Consider the following 19,686-nt stretch of genomic DNA (forward strand, 5'->3'; position numbering starts at 1 on the left):
TTCTTATTTAAAGGTTCAGTGTGTCATATATGGAATATGGTCTTTAAAATATGTTGTGATCAGTCACCAGGAAACACCGACTGCTGCATTGTCTTAGTCTGAGATTGAGCCTTTTAAAGCCACACAGGGATCAGGTCTGGTGGATCAGGTCTGGTGGATCAGGTCTGGTTTCAGAGGCAGCTGTGTTGCAGCACCACCACGTTTCTACAGCAGCTCAGAAGGGACAAACCAAACTCTGGCTCTATGCTGGGAATCCTGTTTTTAAGGTAACCGCCACCGTACCTTCCCTCTCACAGGTGCTCAGGTGGTTGCATTCTGCAGTCTCACCACTAGAAGCTGCTTATCTTTCAGTTCCGTAGAGACTCTTTCAGAATCAGTTTTATTTTCTTGGCAGTACCGGGTTTCCCAGCAGACACCAGTGTTGTTGAGTGTTCATGTGTTAACTTTAGCTTGTCGCTGTGGAGATGATGTCATCTGCTGCAGGTTTAAACATGTGCATCTCCTGGGTTTTGTAGTTTCTTGGTCTTCCCAGGTGACGTCTGACGAGACGACTGAGCACAGACGGACTTTTGCTTCCTTAAGTGAGTCCACTCACTGCGAAGAAGAAAAACACCTGGCACCTGCCTCTGTTCACTCCAGGTAAGAAGAACCTGCGTTCACACTCAGGCACCGACTCGTTTGGACTTTTCTTTGTGTAAATATGAATAAAACATCTGACATGTTGCCACAAAAAAGGACACGAGGAGAGAAATAGGAAAAGTAAAAAAAGTATTTCCTGCTGTGTAAATGACACAACCAGGTGTGTGTGTGTGTGTGTGTGTGTGTGTGTGTGTGTGTGTGTGTGTGTGTGTGTGTGTGTGTGTGTGTGTGTGTGTGTGTGTGTGTGTGTGTTGAACGTTGTGGATACTCCAGCGTTGGGATCTGTGGTTTAGGTCGGATCTGTTTGTAGAATTAAACCTTTTATTTCAGTGTATGATCATTTTAATGCTCTTTGTGTTGCCTGACATCACTGAGGTTTAACTGCACTCCTTAAACTGAGCTGATATTTAAATGTCATTTAATGTTTTAGCTTTGACTCTAGAACCAGATTTCAGGGTTTGTTTCAGTTTGTTGTGGAGGAAAGTTTGTCACCTCCCGTCACTGATTTGTTTTTATTAGTAATTTATTGATAGTTCAGGAGTCAGGCCCACGTGAACAATAACGGTTCCTTTACAAAAGGGTTTTTCTTTTAATAACTTAAATTCATGTTAACTTCAACAGATCAACTGCACTTCATCCTGGAGCAGCACATTTATTCTGGTTTTCAAGGTGACGGGACTGATCCTGTTCACCTGAATCTTCAGGTGTGTTGAGGTTTGATGTAAACGACTGCACATGAGTTAGAGTAAAATAAAACACAGGCTGAAGTGGAGCAGTAAAACCACTGGAGGGCAGCAAAACAACTGACGTGAAGGAGAAAATATTCACTATATTAATGTTAGAGCTGTTTTCACCAACATTACACACGTTTCAGAGTCAGGACCAAATGTTTGTGTCAGTGATCGTCTTTATACTAACAAACATTAATAGTGATAATGCAACAATACAAAGGCCCGAGATTTCTCATTAGAAAGTCCTACTGAAGTCCTGATCTTAACAAACCGACTCTCTCGCTCTTCGTCTGTGGAGGGTCAGGAATGATTTGTCTCTTCAGTCCCACAGGTCTGACAGAAACCAGCTCCAACATTAAAGTGATCAACAATAATCCATCAATAATATCAGATCCATTCTTGTGAAATGGGCCGTTCTGCACAATGAGTACTTTTACTTTGGATACTTCAGGTACATTTGGATGATGGTACTTTTACTGCAGTAACATTTGGAATGCAGGACTTTTACTGGGAACAGAGGATTTTCGTACTCTGTGGTATTAGTACTGTTACTGCAGTAAATAAAACTGCAGTACTTCTGTTGACGTGTAACGGGTAAATGGAGGAAGTCCCTGATTTTCACCACAATAAAATACACATCTTCCAAAATAAAGGACTTCCGTGTGAGACACGAAGCAGCTGAGGATGCTGGGATATTTTTAGCCAGATGATGATGATGAAGACGAGGATGACGGGGAGGAGGAGCTGTGACGTCATAATTATATATCTCTTGAAGCTCCGCAGTGCTGCTGTGTGACCTGACGACCCGCAGGAAGGACCTTTACTTTTACTCTTCCTCCTCCTCTTCCTCTCTCTTTGTCTTCATGCCGGTGTCTCTCCCGCACCGGCACAAACACCGGGCCTTCCTGTAGCCGCCGCCCCGGCCTCCCGCTCCCTGCGGCCGGCGGAGCCTCCCAGCTGAGCCGCGCTGAGGTCGCCGACTCCCGGACAGAGATGCTGTAGAGCAGCCGGCGGAGGAGATGCGTCTCCCGGCCTGAAGCAGCGGAAAGCAGCGGAGGGAAAGCAGGAAGATGTCCGGAAAGAAGCCTCTGACCCCGGTGAGCGAGTCCGAACAGGTACCGGTAAGTCAGAGTCCATTACTGGTGGAGAGTCAGTGTATAACACTGTAGTTATCATATAATATATAAATATATGTATTTATTTATTGTTTGTCATTATGTTTATTGATGCAAGTGAATTATTTTAGTTCCTAATTAAAGGAGTTATTAAATATTTTAGTGTTTCAAATATGTCTTGAAGTTTAATTTATTAGAGTGAAATAGGTTTTTATTGATCCTCTTATTGAGAACATTTAGCTGATTATGCAGTTTGTGCTATAGATATTATAGATATTAAGTTTGTCACGAATGTGGTTTAATATTTTAATATTTTTCTCACTGATGCTGATAAACTGTTGTCATTTGACTGATGTGGATCAATATGGATATAGTTGGAATACTGATAGTGTGTGTGGGGGGGGGTGTATAATGGACATAGTTTGGTTTCATTAGTGCAGATGTGACGTTGTGGGTGTGGACATGAACAGCTGGTCTCAGGGTGTTTGTGAGGCTGTTTGGATGTTGGTGCGGAGTCGGTGCAGGCTCCTCTTGTTCCTCCTGCAGCACCTGAAGACCTTCTGCTCTTCAGTCAGTGAATGTTTAGTTAAAATGTGATTCCACATTATCCAAGTTCAGTCCCTGGACTGTCTGAACATGTCTCCTCTGTCTGAGGTCTGAATAAAACACCGAACCTGAAGATAGAAGTTCTGGACAAGTTCAGTGAAATCGTGTTGCTCAGTCATGTCCTTGTCTCCTGAGTCTCAGCAGCAGCTACAGCTGGCTCCTACTGTCTGTTTACTATTGATTTTTCCCAAAATACACTGCAGGATGTGATATCAGGTGCACAGGGATGTTGATTCATGGCAGCTCTTCTGGAAGTCACGTTCAAAATTCTCAGATATTTCGTGACAGCTTTTACAGAAAACTCCAGAGGTCTACAAAGACGTGCAAAAAAGAGGAAGACTCACTAAGTGGACAAACAACCAAAAAGACATAAAATAGCTGAGGGTTTATATGAAGAGACACAAAATTAGATTCCAAACGAGACATAAAATGGCAGCAGAGACATAAAGATCACAAGCAAACCAAGAACCATAAAGTCAGTCATGTGCCAAAGTTTAAGACCACCCCTGTGAAAACCCAGACTTTAGATCCCTACAGTCGTTTTTTTTTTTTTTAAACTATTTTCATGTTTTGAGCAGATTTACTGTAACATGCATGTCACTGCGACATTAAAAATATAATTTCATGGTGTTAAACTTTTGCACTCGACTGTAGATCAATGATCGAGAGACTCAAAATGCAGGAAGACATGTTGAATGGTCACATGATGCAGCCTCTGTAGTGGTTCTGTCTCAGGGTCTCTTTCACATGGTCTGTGTCTCTTTTTGGTTTGGGGGGGGGCTGTTGTCTCGCAGTCTGTCCGTGACCCGGTCACTGTGTCGTGTTCGCCACAGAGCGAATGAAGCTCGCCGCCTCCTTGTTCTCCTCGGTGACCAATCACTCGGCTGTGAACTCTGCAGCTGGAGGCTTTCTGCGTCGCCATGGCAACACATGGGTTTGCTGTGGGATTCCCCCAGTTGTGGAGGGGAAACCCCCTGCACCTCCTCCACCCACCTTCCCCCGGGCCGTGGCACATGAAGTCGTGCAGCAGCCGAAATCCACCTCCACCCTGAGGAAGAGACGCAGAGCTCTGAACAGACCATGAACTGTGACCTTTGACCTCTCTGTGGGCAATGTGTGGGTGGGGTGCGGGTCCTCCTCACACATCCTGGTTAACACTGACACTAGTTTAGTCATCAAGGCTCAGTTTGTGGCTCCCTGTTATTAAACCAAGATGGTGGTTTTGGTTCATTTAAATAAAGAGACTGATCAGTATGAACCCTTTCATTACTGGACCAGACCATGGTTCCCTGAGAGTCTGAACAGAAAGACCGAACAGTTCAGTAGTGCTAAATTAAAAAGCTAACAGCAGTTCTTCAGTGTGGTCATGGAAACTGTCCAGTCACAGCTACGTTTCCTTCAGAGGGGGGCAGGGCTGGTGTTTGTTTTCAGGACCCTGACAGGTCTGTCCCTTCTGTCCGTCCTCTGGCGTCTCTGCGTTGACCTTTAAGTGTGTTTGAACTAGCTCAAACCACAAGTCCAGCAGCTGGACTGGAAGGTCAGGGTGAAAAGCTGCCGTCACAGACCACTTTCACACAGACCTTCAGCGTGTCGTGCTCAGTTGGTCCACGTGGAAAGTGACGGCCGACTGGTCAGGGAGAGAACTGGGTGTGGATGTTTTAAAGTTGATGAAATAGGAGTTTTAGTCACTGTGATTTGATACTGTTGAATCTGGAAGCTCTGGTTTCACTTCAGCTCCCTGTTGTCGAGTCTCTTGTCCTTTCTGGTCTCAGCCAATAAGGGGAATGATTACTTTTTTGTTTACTCGCAAAGTTTCTGTTTTCAGCATTTTCTCTCTTTGAAAAGCGACAACTCATCCAGTGACAAACAGTCTCCTGGTTCTGCCGGGCAGACCTGGCTGCTGTGGTCTGTAAACGGAACCATAAGTCAAATTGGTTCCTGTTTTAAAGCACTGCTGTATTTCTCAACAGTGGTCATGTGATCAAAACACACAGTTGGTTTCTGTGCGATGAAATCTGGGAAAGTGTCTGCAGGGATGGAGAAGCACTCTGATCTGTAGCCAAGTTAAAGTGCTAAGTGAAGCAGCAGCAGGGCACAAAAAGTAAAAGTACTCTGCAGACTGACCCAAGTACTTTTGGATTTTAATTTTTGATGCATTCACATGTACAACACTCATGTTGTGAATGGCCACAGGAAGAATAATACTTACTGAACCTATAATTATAATTTAGTTTCCTCTTTGATCTGAAAAGTAAATAAATGTGTTAAACTACAAGAGCAGCAGAAATAAAAAGAACAGAAAACTTGTCCTGAGTTCTTGAGTTAATGTTTCTGCACTAAAATGAAAATTCCCAGTGAATTTAGTTTATTTCAGTTTATTCACTCAGCTAAATGTCAGCAGGGAGGATATGGTGCCCCGGTTGTGACGACCACCTGTCAGTCCTGTGAGTGGTCAGTACATCCCTGAAGGTCCTGGAGCAGATATTTCATGAACAGCACATCTGTCTGCAGAGGTTTTCCTCCCTGAACCAACCGAGCTGAGTGATGCTGACAGGAAGTCGACTGGAGGTGCAGGTCCAGTCCTGCAGGATTGGGCCGTGGTGTAACAGTAGAGGCATTTGTCTCCTCCAGCCTGTTCAAACGCTGTCAGACTGGTTTCTATCAGCTCCGGTTCCTCTGACAGCCGCGGGCCAGCAGCACATAATGCACTGCTCTCTGTTGTTATTGTGCTGGACTAAATCCACAGTCAGTATCCTCCTGTCTGCACAGCCTCTCTCCCTCAGGTTGATGACGGGACTTTCTGAGACTGGGGTCCAGCACAAACCCCCAGGGAAGAGAGGGGTTGTTGTTTGTACTCATGGTTTTGTTCTTCTATTGTTTAAACAGTATGTGATCACCCATGAGTCCTAGAGGTTCAGTGGATTCAACTCTCAGGAAGAAGCAAAACGTCGTTTTACTTTAAAGAAAGTCTTGCACCGATATGAGACCATCAGACATTTGAGCAGAACAACTTCATTTAGTTTGCTCTTTTGTCAAAGTATCAAAACACGTCAGCTCATGGTCATAAACTCTCTCATCGCACCAAAGCTGCAGTTCTGTGATTGAGGAGTTTGTCATGTAGCTGCTGCAGGTACATCATCAAACTCTCCACAGAAATATAAATGACAGGAACCCAGTCAGACTCAGGTTTGCTGTGCAGCTGTTTACTGCAGTAGACCAGGTTTTATTTGAGCATCTGTATGGTCTCTTCTTTTAGCACTTTACTGTGAGCTGAGGATAATTACACTGAACCATTAGGGCTTTAATTACATTTATTAAAGATGCATTTTACACAGGAGGTTCTTCAAGCTGTTGGAAAAAGCTGAACATGGTCAACATCTCCTCCATCATGCTGCTTTGACCTTAAACTGTTACACTATCTGGAGTCATTCCTGGTCTAGGTCTTTAGTTCTGCACTTTAGTTTATTTCACCAGGAAAATCCACTATCCTGTGTCATTTACAGGAGTTTGTTGGTCTTTATGTGTGAAGAGGTTTGCACCTCTGTGGGTCCCTTCTTGAACCAGGTCTCATCCAGTCTTGTTATGCTACAGTAGTTCTGGGATTTGGCAGATCCGCTTTAATGTGAGGGAGTGAGTAGAGGAGCATTGTAGTGCAGTGAGGACTTTCTTTACAAATCCCTAGAATCTGCTTATTGCACCCAAAACAGCTGCTACTTTTCTGATGACTAGCAGGTGAATTCCGAAGTGTGTTAACAAGTAAATCTGCCTGTAGATGTGAAGCACTTTGCATACAAGGAGTGTCCAGTTCTTCCAAAGAGCATAGATCCAATCTTTGAGGGTTTAGGGACAGTTTAACAGAGGACAGCTTGTTCCACACCTTCCTTTAAGCCTTGAGGACATCTGTCAGTTTTCACTTTGATAAACAACAGTATCGTCTGCATACAGGTGGAGTCTGTGCTTTGTCAGTGGAGGCGGGAGTACAGTGATGTCTATGCAGAAAGTGAAACTTCAAAAATGTTTCCCTGCAACACTCCTGGCACAATACTGACTCCTTCTTTGTAGACCAGTTTCCTAGGTACCTGCTGATGTGGACTGTGCATCCTTCAGCTCAGTTTGCCTCATGTTTTGATCATCAGATAATCAGTTTGTTCATGTCTGTCTCTTTTAGCCCAAGTCTTCAGAGAGCCTTCCTGAGCCGCCGGCCCCTCCCACCAAATCATCGAGTCGCCACAGTCTGCAGCCATGTCGCAGCTCCATGACGTCCATAGCAGACGAACAGCCGCACGTCGGCAACTACCGACTGCTGAAGACAATCGGCAAAGGCAACTTTGCCAAAGTCAAACTGGCCAGACACACACTGACTGGCCGAGAGGTGAGAACACAGTCCAGACAGTCCTCATCAGCACGGTAAACACTAATAAAAATAATATTATACTATTATAATAATACTATGCTCTGTATCCTCCTGGTTTTTAAACAGTCCAGAGACGTGATTAGATGTTTTAATGGTGCTAATTTGAAGGTGGTGGTGCAGTCTCATCACTTTGAGTGATGTTAGATGTTAGAATCCGGCTCTAATAAAATCAAAGCTGTGCACCAGCACTGGATTAACTGCTATATGTTTTTGTACCAGTAAGTGTTACAGTAAGTGCATACAACTTGTTGAGGGCTAAGTCAAGAACCATCACATACCCTCAGACCTGAAAGAAAACCAACAGGCCTGGTTTTAAAAATTCGACAAGCAATGAATTATGACCAAGTGAGTCAAATGAAGGCCAAAGTGTTCAGATTTGAAGTAAACCTGAACTGAAGAACCGGCGGTGAATCATCTGTTTTCATCTCCTTGGTCTCAGAGTCCACAGGGTTAAATCTGTTTGAAACTCTGACATCATCCGCTGGACCTGGCAGCTTGTGGATGAATTATTGATGGTGCTGCCGCCAGCGGCCCAGAGCCCATTGGTCAGAAGATGAAACAGAGCGTGTGTGGACGTCTGTACTTATTTTAAGGTGCAGGAATAGTCGGAGCCGTCCAATCAGCTGCTGTGTTTCTGTCTGCAGACGTCAGGCTGTGGTCGGTCTGGGAGAGATAAACATGGAGGAGGAGGTTTCCAGCTGTGACTTCATGATGAGCCATGAATAACCTCAGATAGTCAACATGAGTCCACACCTTGTGAATCAGTTGCTTTTGTGTTTCTTTGCCCTCAGTTCTAGTCTCATTTGTCTCTGAACTGGTGGACTGAGGCTGAATAAAGCCTGAAGCCTCCTGCTGACTCAGTGATTTTGTGAAAAACCATTTCCATTTGATCTGCAGCCCGTGCTCATTAGTAAGAACTGTTCTGTGTGTTTAGCACATTTGTATAAACTTAATGTTCCTGTTTTTATTCCATCAGACCTCTTGTATAGGTCTGCCTTAGAAAGGTCCATATGAGAAAGCATCAGACCTGGATGTTATTCAATCATATGTGGGTGTAATGCAATAAATCAGATAAAGGGGAACCTTAATGGCACGTTAAGCATTTTAGCAAAGTGCAGTGTCTGACTTAATTTCATTCTGTGGACTCTGCTTTTTCGTCTTCGTCTCCGCAGGTCGCAGTCAAGATCATAGACAAAACTCAGCTGAACCCCACCAGCCTGCAGAAGGTACGCTGTCCCTCCTGACCTTTGACCTCTGCACACTCTGAATTTACTTTTTAATAATGAGACACCTGGACTGGAGGATGTGGTCCTCCTGTTACTCAGATATTGCAGCTGGATCTCTGTGTGTCAGTACAGAAGTAGGTCCAGGACATGTTTGGCCTAGCTTAGCACAAAGACTGGAAACAGAGGGAAACTGCTAGCCTAGCCTAGCCTGGCCTAGCCTAGCCTGGCCTGGCCTGGCCTAGCCTGGCCTAGCCTAGCCTGGCCTAGCCTGGCCTAGCTCCTTCAGAGCAGAAAACAGATTTTTCTGACATGAGATGTTTTAAAACACCAATTTCGCTGATTCACATTGTTTCCTCAGCTCTTCAGGGAAGTCAGTGTGATGAAGATCCTCAACCACCCGAACATCGGTGAGTCTACAGCTGCACCTCCTCCCCCTGCTACATAAAGAGCTTCTAACTCTTCTCCTGCTGTTTCCTGCTTCTTCCTGCTTTCCTGATTTAGGGCCCAGTATTTGGCCCAGTATTCGGCCCAGTAGGGCTCAGTATTTGGCCCAGTATTTGGCCCAGTATTCGGCCCAGTAGGGCTCAGTATTTGGCCCAGTATTCGGCTCAGTATTCGGCCCAGTAGGGCTCAGTATTTGGCCCAGTATTCGGCCCAGTAGGGCTCAGTATTTGGCCCAGTATTTGGCCCAGTATTCGGCCCAGTAGGGCTCAGTATTTGGCCCAGTATTTGGCCCAGTATTTGGCCCAGTATTCGGCTCAGTATTCGGCCCAGTAGGGCTCAGTATTTGGCCCAGTATTCGGCTCAGTATTCGGCCCAGTAGGGCTCAGTATTTGGCCCAGTATTCGGCCCAGTAGGGCTCAGTATTTGGCCCAGTATTTGGCCCAGTATTCGGCCCAGTAGGGCTCAGTATTTGGCCCAGTATTTGGCCCAGTATTTGGCCCAGTATTCGGCTCAGTATTCGGCCCAGTAGGGCTCAGTATTTGGCCCAGTATTCGGCTCAGTATTCGGCCCAGTAGGGCTCAGTATTTGACGCAGTAGAGTTTTGCAGTAATATGTGTGTACCTTTTTGTTTTTCAGTGAAGCTGTTCGAGGTGATTGAGACGGAGAAAACTCTGTACCTGGTGATGGAGTACGCCAGCGGAGGTAAGACCATCTCACCTGTTGACAGGTGACCTGTTTACAGTCAGCCGAGGTTTGTTTTGTCTCGACCAACCTGTGTCACATCCCACCTGTCTCTGTCTCAGGTGAAGTCTTTGACTACCTGGTTGCTCATGGACGAATGAAAGAGAAGGAGGCCAGAGCCAAATTTCGCCAGGTGAGTTTATGTGACATATACTACGCTATCTCCTCCTCCATATCCCATAATCCTCTATGTTCTGGTGAGCTGTATAAATGGTGCATTCAGGGCAGCTCTGCAAAGTCTGGAGATGTGATGGTTAATGTGTTCATGCAGCAGCAGATTTGCCTGACTGAGTCCAAAGTTTCATCTCTGTACATTTTAATGATAAACTGTCTCGTGGTTCTCTGGGACAGACCCTCTGTCGCTGGTGGCGACTAGTGTCCAGTTAATATGATCGACTGGTCTGCACACTCCTGACCTGCCTGGGTTTTATCACCAACCTCTTTATATCTGTTCCTGTTCTTGATTGTTAAGTTGTCAAACATTTGTTTCTTTCCATTCTGATAAATCATTTTCCCAGTTAGTCAGTGGCCCACTCTGAACTGTGACAGTAGGTGGCAGTGGGGGATGCCAGGCTGCAAGGGTCTTAAATCTGCAGTAGCTCGGACTGAAGCGTGGGAATGTTGGCCAGTGTCTAATAAACGTGTCTATAAATCACCTGCATTAGCGTAACCGCTAATAAAACACATCAGTTTCATTGTGGGTCCATTAGCGTAGCTGTGGTCAACGACAGCTGCTGCTGCTGGAGAACCCTCTGTTTCAGTGAATGTTTCTGAAGCTCCAGAGCCCGTCAGCTGACACTTTCCATGATCACGACTTATTAAAGAAAATCAAGATGTGATGTTGTGTCTTAAAACCTGATGAGGCATTTCATGGGTACAGCTCCTGCAGTAGTTAAAATGTAGTCCAGAGGTGGATTCACACCTTATTGAACTGTAGCACTTCCTGGCACATGTGGAACATTTAGTATTTCTATAGTCAAAGCTGTGCAGCCCAGTACTGAACTCCTCTATAGACAGTAACTGGTTTCTTCATTGTGTGTTTGTGTGTTTCTGTCAGATTGTGTCGGCGGTGGAGTACTGTCACCAGAAGAGGATCGTACACCGAGACCTCAAGGTAGCGGCACATTAGTTTAGCCTTAGATTAAAGAGCAAACCAGACAAAATGAAACTCACAGTTTTGATCCTGAATCTTGATGATTACTACACGTTGTCAATGGAGACACATCAGTTCTGCTCTGAAATGTCAAGTGTTTCCACCTACGCTGGTCCCTCGGTCTCTCCCTGTCTGAAAAACAGGGAAGGAGCCGGATCTTCTTTGGTGCAGGGAATATTTCTAATGCAGCGGCTGCAGGAGAGAAGTTTACGTGCTGCTTTAGTCGTGACTGTGCTCTCCAGTCGCTTCAGTGCTTCGTGCTGCTGCTGTGGTGGGAAAAGTGATGCTGTGATAATTTATTGTTTTGAGATGAAACTGTGTGTGTGTGTCAGGCAGAGAACCTCCTGCTGGACGCCGACATGAACATTAAAATAGCAGACTTTGGCTTCAGTAACGAGTTCACGGTGGGCTCAAAGTTGGACACGTTCTGCGGCTCTCCTCCTTACGCTGCTCCTGAACTCTTCCAGGTGAGCGCTCCGCCCACCACACCTGTGGAACCACACCTGTGGAACAACACCTGTAAAACTGTAGCTCTGCCACCAAACACTGTGCACGCACAAACTCACATTCAAACCAAATCTAAAATCAAGTTCTTTGTTTTGTTTGTTTTTAGGTGTGAGTGAAAATGCAGTGTGACTGTTGTAAAGCTGTGGGCTGCTGGGTAATGTAGTTCTCTTAACCCTGCAGGGGAAGAAGTACGACGGGCCGGAGGTGGACGTCTGGAGTCTGGGGGTGATCCTCTACACGCTGGTCAGCGGCTCGCTGCCCTTCGACGGACAAAACCTGAAGGTAGACCGGGGTGGACAAAATAATAGAAACACCCATCAATAATGAGCAGAACAGAAACTACAGATTCAGGACCACAAGCTTCATTAACAGAAACTGAACATTATAAGCTTGGATACAGCTGTGTGTGGCTTTCACTATAGTTTACTATCAAACCCCCACACTGAGGATTTTTTTATACAATACAAATGTGGGTTTTTGTGTGTGCAGGAGCTGAGGGAGCGGGTTCTAAGAGGAAAGTACCGGATTCCCTTCTACATGTCGACCGACTGTGAGAACCTGCTGAAGAAGCTGCTGGTCCTTAACCCGGGGAAACGAGGCAGCCTGCAGGTAAAAGCAGCGACACCCAGGGAGTAGAACCTGCACCCTAAAACTCCGTCAGCTAAAACGGTCCAAGTCTAGATCTCAACCCTCCAAAGTTTCTTGTCAAAATGTCACAAAAGGTTTTTGAATTTAGTAAAAACTGGTCCACCTGAAGAAAAATGTATATTTCATTGTAAATAACTGCCTGAGCTTTTATATTCTCATATGAAGGTCATATGCTGACTAACTGCTTTAAATATGATGAGGAAATCATAAATTAGACTCTGCAGTGTTTTATTTTTCTTCCTCCATGTGTGTGACAGAGTAAGTGGTTCACGACAGACGAAACAATGTTTGTGCAAACTGGGTTTAAAATGCACTAAATGATGATGTTTCTGTGAGTGTGTCACTTTTCTGTGTTCACAAAGTGTTGGTGTTGTGTTAACAGCTAATCGATCATGCGTACGAGCACTGACAGCACATGAAAGCCGATCAGATCAGAGTGATCGATAGTGCGGCTTTAATAACCAAAGATACAGCAGCGACTGTCTCATGGTTGTTTCTGCCACCAGCACTGCAGGTAGAGGAGCGGTACAGGGTTTACTGATGAGGTCTGTGTCTGATCCGGTCGTTTCTCACTCAGCTCTTAAATTCAACAGCACAAACCGTTTAAACGTTTAAAAGTTAAACACGTCTGGTTGCTCTGTGGTTTTTGTTGCTCAGCAAATCATGAAGGATCGATGGATGAACGTCGGCTACGAGGGCGAGGAGCTGAAACAGTTCACAGAGACGCAGCCAGACTTCAGTGACCTCAAACGCATCGGTCAGACACACACACACACACACACACACACACACACACACCCATGATTGATTTGGTGTGTCTGAATACACACACACAGAGCAGGTTACGACCTGGTTAATGTTTTCACAGTTAATCTGTTGGTCTGTGAAACTGGAGGCTGGAAACAGAGAATTTGGTTTTTATGTTCAGAAAATGAGTAAAACCATGAACTGATTATTAAAGTAGTCGCCAGTTTACAGTAGCTGGAAGCAGCTGAAAACTGAGATAATGAATAAAAACCTCATCCTTTTACTCAGCTCAGGGTAAATGTCGTCAGTAGACTGGAGACACCAGGAGCGACTTGCACAGCCTTCACCTGCAGGGTCTCATGGGGTTTCCATCCAAACAGAATCTTCAGTAAAGCTCATTTCCACCAGATCAACAGGTGGTGGAGCTGATTCTTTAGTTTAATCACTGCAGAGCTGAAAACCTGAGCAAACATTTCTATGAGTTTGGTGCATTAACGTCTTGCAGCCCAGTCGTCGCTCCACACACACCTGATGTTCTCACTGAAAGTGACGAGTGAGGCACCATCTGCTCATTCAGTCTGTTTCCATTGCATTTTGTTTTTTATTGATCCGACTTTTCTGCTTTTCTATTTATTTCTTTGAATCCACTAATTGAAAATGCAAATAAAAACAGGTGGTCAACAGGTGGTCAGTCCATCACTTTGATCCAGACTCTGGATGTCAGCAAAAGGAAAAATAAAGGAAGTCAGTGTGCTGACATTAACATTAGCAGTTTCTATTACGCAGCTTATTCTGACTGTCAGTATAGATCCTAGATATCTCTACAACCACACGTCTGTTTTCTGACTAATCAGAGCTGATGGAGACGATGGGCTTCCCTCAGGAGGAAGTAGCGAAGGCGCTGGACGGTCAGAAATACAACGAGGTGACGGCCACGTACCTGCTGCTGGGGAGGAAACCTGCTGAGGTTCGTTACGTGACATAACCTCAAGTCGACTGTTTCAGATTCATCTGTGTGAGGTACAGGATGTGTTTAGCTTAGCTTAGCACAAAGACTGGAAGCGGAGGGAAACTGTTAGCTCCACCAACTGATTTCCCAAACTGCCTGTCTGTGCATGAGCCAGTTTTCTACCCAGAATCCTCTGTGACTCTCTCTCCTCCAGTTTGAAACCAGTGAGTCTTTGTCCAGCGCTATCCTGCTTCCAAGGTCACGACCCTGCAGCGACCTCAACGGCTCCAGCCAATCCCCCGCCCACTCCCGTAACATATCGGCCAGTCAGAAGCAGCGGCGCTTCAGCGACCACGGTGAGTTCCTGTCCAATCAGAGACATGGAGACTGTCTGCTCAGCATGGCTCGTTCACCCTTTGCATGCTCTGTATCCTGTGTCTCAGTGGCGCCCTCTATCCCCCCGCCTGTCTCCTACACCAAGCGTTGCCATGCCAACAGCGTGGAGAGTGACAGAAAGAAAGAGCCGGCCTCGCCCGTGGGAGCGCCGGACCGCAGGAAGTCAGCCACCGGCTCAGGGGTAAGAAAGTTGAAGGTCAAACAGCAGTTTCACACCCTGTGCTGCTGAATCATCACACTGTTCAGCCTGCAGCTCCCCCTGCTGGACAGAAAAGGCTGCAGTGACATGCACCGTTATTCTGCCCTGAGGTGGACTGCCTCTGCCTGCAGGCTCTCTCCTCCAAAAACAGGCCTGGGGGGCGCCAGCAGCACCGTTCACTGTCACTGTGGTCTCATGTTGTCTGTCCATGTTACAGAGTATGACTCGGAGGAACACGTATGTTTATGAGAGGACGAGCACTGATCGCCACTCGGTTGCTATTCCCAATGGGAAGGACAGCAGGTGAGAGGAATTCTGGGAGCTTTCATTGATCTCTAATGCAGCGAGTCAGTAACTAATCTGCCTCTGTTTCAGTCTGCCTGAGGTACCCGCAGCATCCCCCTCCCCATCGCGAGGGGCAACTATCTCCTCCACACGCCCCCGTCACGTCAAGTCCATGTCGGCCTCAGGGCATCCCATGAAGTCCAGCCTGCCCCCCATCGCAGACAACGCTGAGTATCAGAGGTGAACGCCGTCACGCCACATTTCTCCACAAACTAAACTGTGGAAACAATTTTTATATCTGTGCTGTCTTCCCACCCCCAGCTCCCCCCGCCAGCCTCCGTCATCACCTTCAACCTTCAGCGTCACCAGCAGCAGCAGCAGCACCACGCCAGACCGGACCCGCTTCCCCCGTGGCTCCTCCAGCCGCTCCACCTTTCACGGGGCTCAGCTTCGAGAGCGAAAACCCGCCACCTACAACGGCCCGCCGGTCTCGCCCAACCTGTCGCAGCACGGCGCCGGCTCACTGGCCATGGCCCGCCGAGGCACCTCCACCTCTCTCATTGGCAAGATCACCTCCAAGTTTTCACGCAAGTAAGTAGGAATAAAAGACACAGTGTCACACTTCACTGTCCTGATGGTGCAGGTTCCCTGTGGATCTAGTCTATGCTAATACTGTGATTTGTTGGGTTTCCTTCCTCCAGGAGTTTATCTGGCGAGCCCAAAGAGGAGGGCCGGGACTCCAAGCCTCGTTCCCTGCGCTTCACCTGGAGCATGAAGACCACGTCCTCCATGGAGCCAGGGGAAATGATGAGGGAGATCCGGAGGGTTCTGGACGCCAACAACTGTGACTACGAGCAGCGTGAGCGTTACCTGCTGTTCTGTGTGCACGGTGACGCCCGACAGGACAGTCTGGTCCAGTGGGAGATGGAGGTGTGCAAACTGCCCCGCCTCTCGCTGAACGGCGTGCGCTTTAAAAGGATCTCTGGCACCTCCATCGCCTTCAAAAACATCGCCTCCAAAGTGGCCAATGAGCTACGGCTGTGATCAGTCACTGTGAGATCAGCTTATCCTTCAGCACGGCGAGGAGATCCCTCGGTCGGAGTGACGGCGGCCAGCTTGTGTTCAGCACTAGTCCAGGCCAACTGCTGTATGACTCAGAGAAACGCATCTTATTATACTTGACACTGTTCGTATTTAATGGTATCGCTAAATGTTTAAAACCAAATATTATAGATATTGAGCAGGTGACTGATGAGATCCAGAACAAAAACCAGAGACTGAGAACAGCTCAGTTTGCTTGCTAGCACTGAAACGTACCTGTTGCTACTGGAGTGAGATGTCATGTTGGCTTATTGTTGTGTTTACATGCACTTAAGATTTCAGCCTTTCCAAGACCTTCATGTACGGTGGAAACTTGGGGATTAACTGATGTTGCTGTCATAAAGCCTGGAAAGAAAAGGAATGGTGTGTTGGTGAACATGGGAAGAAATCGCATGTGAGCTGGAGTTTGAGTCACAATATTATTGCAGCGCATGTAAATGCATTATCCAGTTTTTTGCCTTAACCTCACTGCTAACAGGAATCTGGTTTCTGGAGTGAAAACAGTCAGTGACGCTTTACCTCTGCTCTACCTGTGCAGCTCTCCCAGCATGTTGGAAGTACAAATATATGGCAGCCAGCTGTGTATCATAATTATTTAAATGTGTTGCTCTGCTAGAGGCCATGTAGCTATTCTGGTAGCCAGGTACAGGGTTGGTACGTGTTTGTAGGGGACATGTTTAACCTGGAAAAACAGTCCAGCAGCACTTTTTGATGGAAAATGTTGGAGCAGCCACAAAACCAGACAAAAACACAGTTTTACCTTTTGAAATATTTCATTAATTTTCCAGGTAACACAGCTGAGGGCGTATCGGTTCTACTCAGCCTGTTGTTCTGTTGCTCAGTTCCACATTTGGAAGCACTGTCATGTCAGTAGCTTGTTTTCCCTGCAGATTCCAGCTGTTTTCAGCACCTTGTCTGTCTGATATTATCAGAAACACACCTGAGATCCTGCTCTGACCAGGCGCCACTGCTCTGAGCGACAGTCACTTCTTTTTTTTCCTGGAGAACCACTGCACATCAAATATACTTTTATTTTTACTAGCGCTGTGTTTTACAATAACATCCTGGTCTGGTCTGGCCTGGTCTGGTCTGGCCTGGTCTGGTCTGTGGGCATCAAAGGTTTCTTCAAAGGACACATTTTCACATTTGTGCTGCAGAAACTGATTTTCTTTCTTCATGAAATGAAGTGTCTTGTCTCATGTCTCCTCCTCCTCAGAGCGCAGGTAAAGGCATATTCACATGTGGAAACACAACTGTGCACTTTTGCCACTTTGTTGTGTATGTGATGATCTGTGCACAGCTGGGGTTGTTCTGGACTTTAACCTGAGCCACTCTGACCTGTGTGTGCACAGCCGATCCCTGTCGAACACTGTTTGATGTGACGAAAAGCAATTTGGTCCACTTGTGTTCTTGAACTTCCCGGTTCTACAAAGGACTGTGTTCATATACAGACCACACAAAGACCGACAGCCTCCTGAACAGGCAAAATATCAGTTGCAGCTGCTGTGATTGTTAAAAAAAAATACTGTTTGAACAGACACACCAACCAAGAATCGAGGAGACAGGAGTTGTCAAACTGCAAGTGCTCTTAATTATCAGTTAATGTTATTGTGTTTAGTAAAGCTTGTGTTACGAAGCATCACTTTTAAACAGACTGTGGCAGAACAAGAAGCACATGTAGTAAACCAAAACCAGCACGGCACGTCTCCGATTCAAGAGTCAAACATCTGGCCCTGAGCCCGGTCGTCTGCTTCCAGCATCACGTCACAGATTTAGGGCGAGCGGATGTTCAACAGGTTAAATGAATTTCTCCGTGGCGGATGTTAGCTGTAGCTCGTCCTGTGACCGCACTGCTTCTTGTTACTCAAGTGTTGTTATGTTTTGCTAATGCTAACGCTAATGAAGTGCCATGAGTTTGGGTGTGTTTTGTGAAGTGTTGTCCATACGTCGCTGATTTGTTGCTGTGAGTTGGACAATTGACAGCAGAGGTAACGAGTCATGATGTGACAAACAGCCTCACTCTTGTTTGCATCACTGAGGAGAAGTGATGTCTCTGACCTCTGACCTCTTGTAGCACCAAGTCTTTTTACTCCCCTGCTGGCTGATGTTAATACTATTGCAATAATATTGAAGCTCTTGGTCTCAGTGTGAGTGCTCAGTAATCTCTCCTTGTAGTTCAAACACAAACTGTAAAGCTCTGTAAATCTTTCTCTACAGCTGACAGAACAGAATGTGTTTTTGTTGTTTGCCGACTTAGTATCACTGTGCGTAGCGACACCTGTCCAGGTGAATTATGAATCAGTCTTGGTTTGTGGTCAGTCTGTTTTGATTTTCTCCACATGGTCTATATTTTGTATTTGTCTTCCACCACTGAAAATGTTATTTTTAGTTTGTTTACAGTGAGACAAAGTTCAGATTTTTCTATATATGTGGTTATGTTACTGTTGCACGGATCATAGAACCACAATCACACCTGTGACTCCTTCAGTGCACTTTAAGTTCAGCAAAACAATCCGTGTTCTCCGCTCACATTTCTCCTGTGCAAATATTAGTCTGGTGTTATTCTATGTTTTTTTTCTTAATCAACACACATGATGTGCAGACTAAAACCTGTAAGTGTTAGTTTGCCTCTCAGCAATTTCTGACTTGTGTTTGTGGCTCTCAGCACATTGGTTCCTACTTAACACTGAAATCTTTGAAAACATCAACGAACTGGACACTGTAGCTTTAAATTAAAAAAATAACGTGTTAGTTGGGGACTATTTTCAGTGGCGGATGAGTCCACATTTGCTCTGTAGTGAGTGTCAGTGGCAGCTCGACGGTGTGTGTGTTGGTGGTTTGACAGTCTGTGGACACTGGAGGAAGAATCAGGCTGTGACACCCAGAGCACAGGTCAGTGTGTGACATTTACTGATGAGTCTGCATTTGGGATTTGAAGACAAAAACATAGAACATCACCAGACTTGTGCTTTTAGCTTGTTCGCTGCAGTTTCCTGGTAGATAAACTTCTGTATCTATTCCACCACTTAATGCCTTCTGAATGTGCCGCTTTGTATTTATGTTTTCACTTAGACCAGAGGAAAAGAGCATTTTGTGGGTTTCTTCTTTTTTCTTTTACGTGTATTTGAGTTGTTTTCCCACTGATTCTTGACCGTACTTCAACAGATCCTCTATCTCTACTGCTTGTTTGTACGGTCTTGAGGTCCTGAAGGTTCACTGTGCAATGGTTCTCCATCATGAGTGAAACTGGGGAATACTTTATACTGTCTGTAGTAGCACTTGAAGAGAACCAAGCAATGCAAACCCTATGTCCATGTCTGACAGGGATAACAGAGGTTCCAACACACAGAGGCTGAATATGACGCTGCCTTTGTGTCACATGGGGATGACTGTAAATCTGAGCCTGTTCTTTGAATATTAATTAGCAGGTGATTGTTGCTGATTAACAGAGTCATCAGCAACAGGAAAGCAGCAGTGTACCCATGATACTCATTTTAAATAAAACATATAGAAATTAAAGGTTTTTAGCCTGGGTCGTTTTGTGATCACAGCTGTTAAAATGCCAGTGTGAAATTACTGGGTTTGGCAGCTTTCAGTGTCACCCTTCTCTTTCTGATTCCTGATTGGTCGTTTAGACACGTTTACAGCCCATCAACGATATTTTTGACTCCTGATTGGTCATTTCGACACGTTTACAGCCCGTGGACGATATTTCTAACTCCTGATTGGTCGTTTCGACACGTTTACAGCCCGTGGACGATATTTCTAACTCCTGATTGGTCGAC

General features: G+C 45.8%; 1 protein-coding gene across 5 annotated transcripts; it reads left to right on the forward strand.

The window, feature by feature from the left end:
* Window positions 1–1,848: 1,848 nt before the first annotated feature.
* Window positions 1,849–19,424, forward strand: LOC113140178 (serine/threonine-protein kinase MARK1-like). Of its 5 annotated transcripts, none has more exons than XM_026323944.1 (18): window positions 1,849–2,491; window positions 7,260–7,463; window positions 8,678–8,731; window positions 9,090–9,138; window positions 9,812–9,877; window positions 9,979–10,049; window positions 10,974–11,030; window positions 11,402–11,536; window positions 11,757–11,858; window positions 12,066–12,185; window positions 12,882–12,981; window positions 13,826–13,938; window positions 14,135–14,276; window positions 14,364–14,497; window positions 14,733–14,818; window positions 14,891–15,040; window positions 15,122–15,391; window positions 15,502–19,424. In XM_026323944.1, exons 1-18 carry the CDS (start codon window positions 2,441–2,443, stop codon window positions 15,842–15,844), a joined length of 2,247 nt encoding a protein of 748 aa, XP_026179729.1. In that variant the 5' UTR covers window positions 1,849–2,440; the 3' UTR covers window positions 15,845–19,424. The 5 variants fall into 5 exon arrangements, with proteins under 5 accessions (XP_026179729.1, XP_026179730.1, XP_026179726.1 ...); XM_026323945.1 differs by having other exon boundaries at window positions 1,849–2,485; XM_026323941.1 differs by having other exon boundaries at window positions 14,135–14,497.
* Window positions 19,425–19,686: the final 262 nt, after the last annotated feature.

This window comes from Mastacembelus armatus, unplaced genomic scaffold (assembly GCF_900324485.2).
Source record: "Mastacembelus armatus unplaced genomic scaffold, fMasArm1.2, whole genome shotgun sequence".
In the NCBI taxonomy this organism is placed as follows: domain Eukaryota; kingdom Metazoa; phylum Chordata; class Actinopteri; order Synbranchiformes; family Mastacembelidae; genus Mastacembelus; species Mastacembelus armatus.

Bases quoted from the DNA above. Each gene is read 5' to 3' on its own strand.
- LOC113140178 (XM_026323941.1), top strand. From the start codon at position 2,441: ATGTCCGGAAAGAAGCCTCTGACCCCGGTGAGCGAGTCCGAACAGGTA. The intron at 11,859-12,065 runs GTAGACCGGGGT...TTGTGTGTGCAG, and splicing joins TCGACGGACAAAACCTGAAG to GAGCTGAGGGAGCGGGTTCT. The intron at 14,498-14,732 runs GTAAGAAAGTTG...TCCATGTTACAG, and splicing joins AGTCAGCCACCGGCTCAGGG to AGTATGACTCGGAGGAACAC.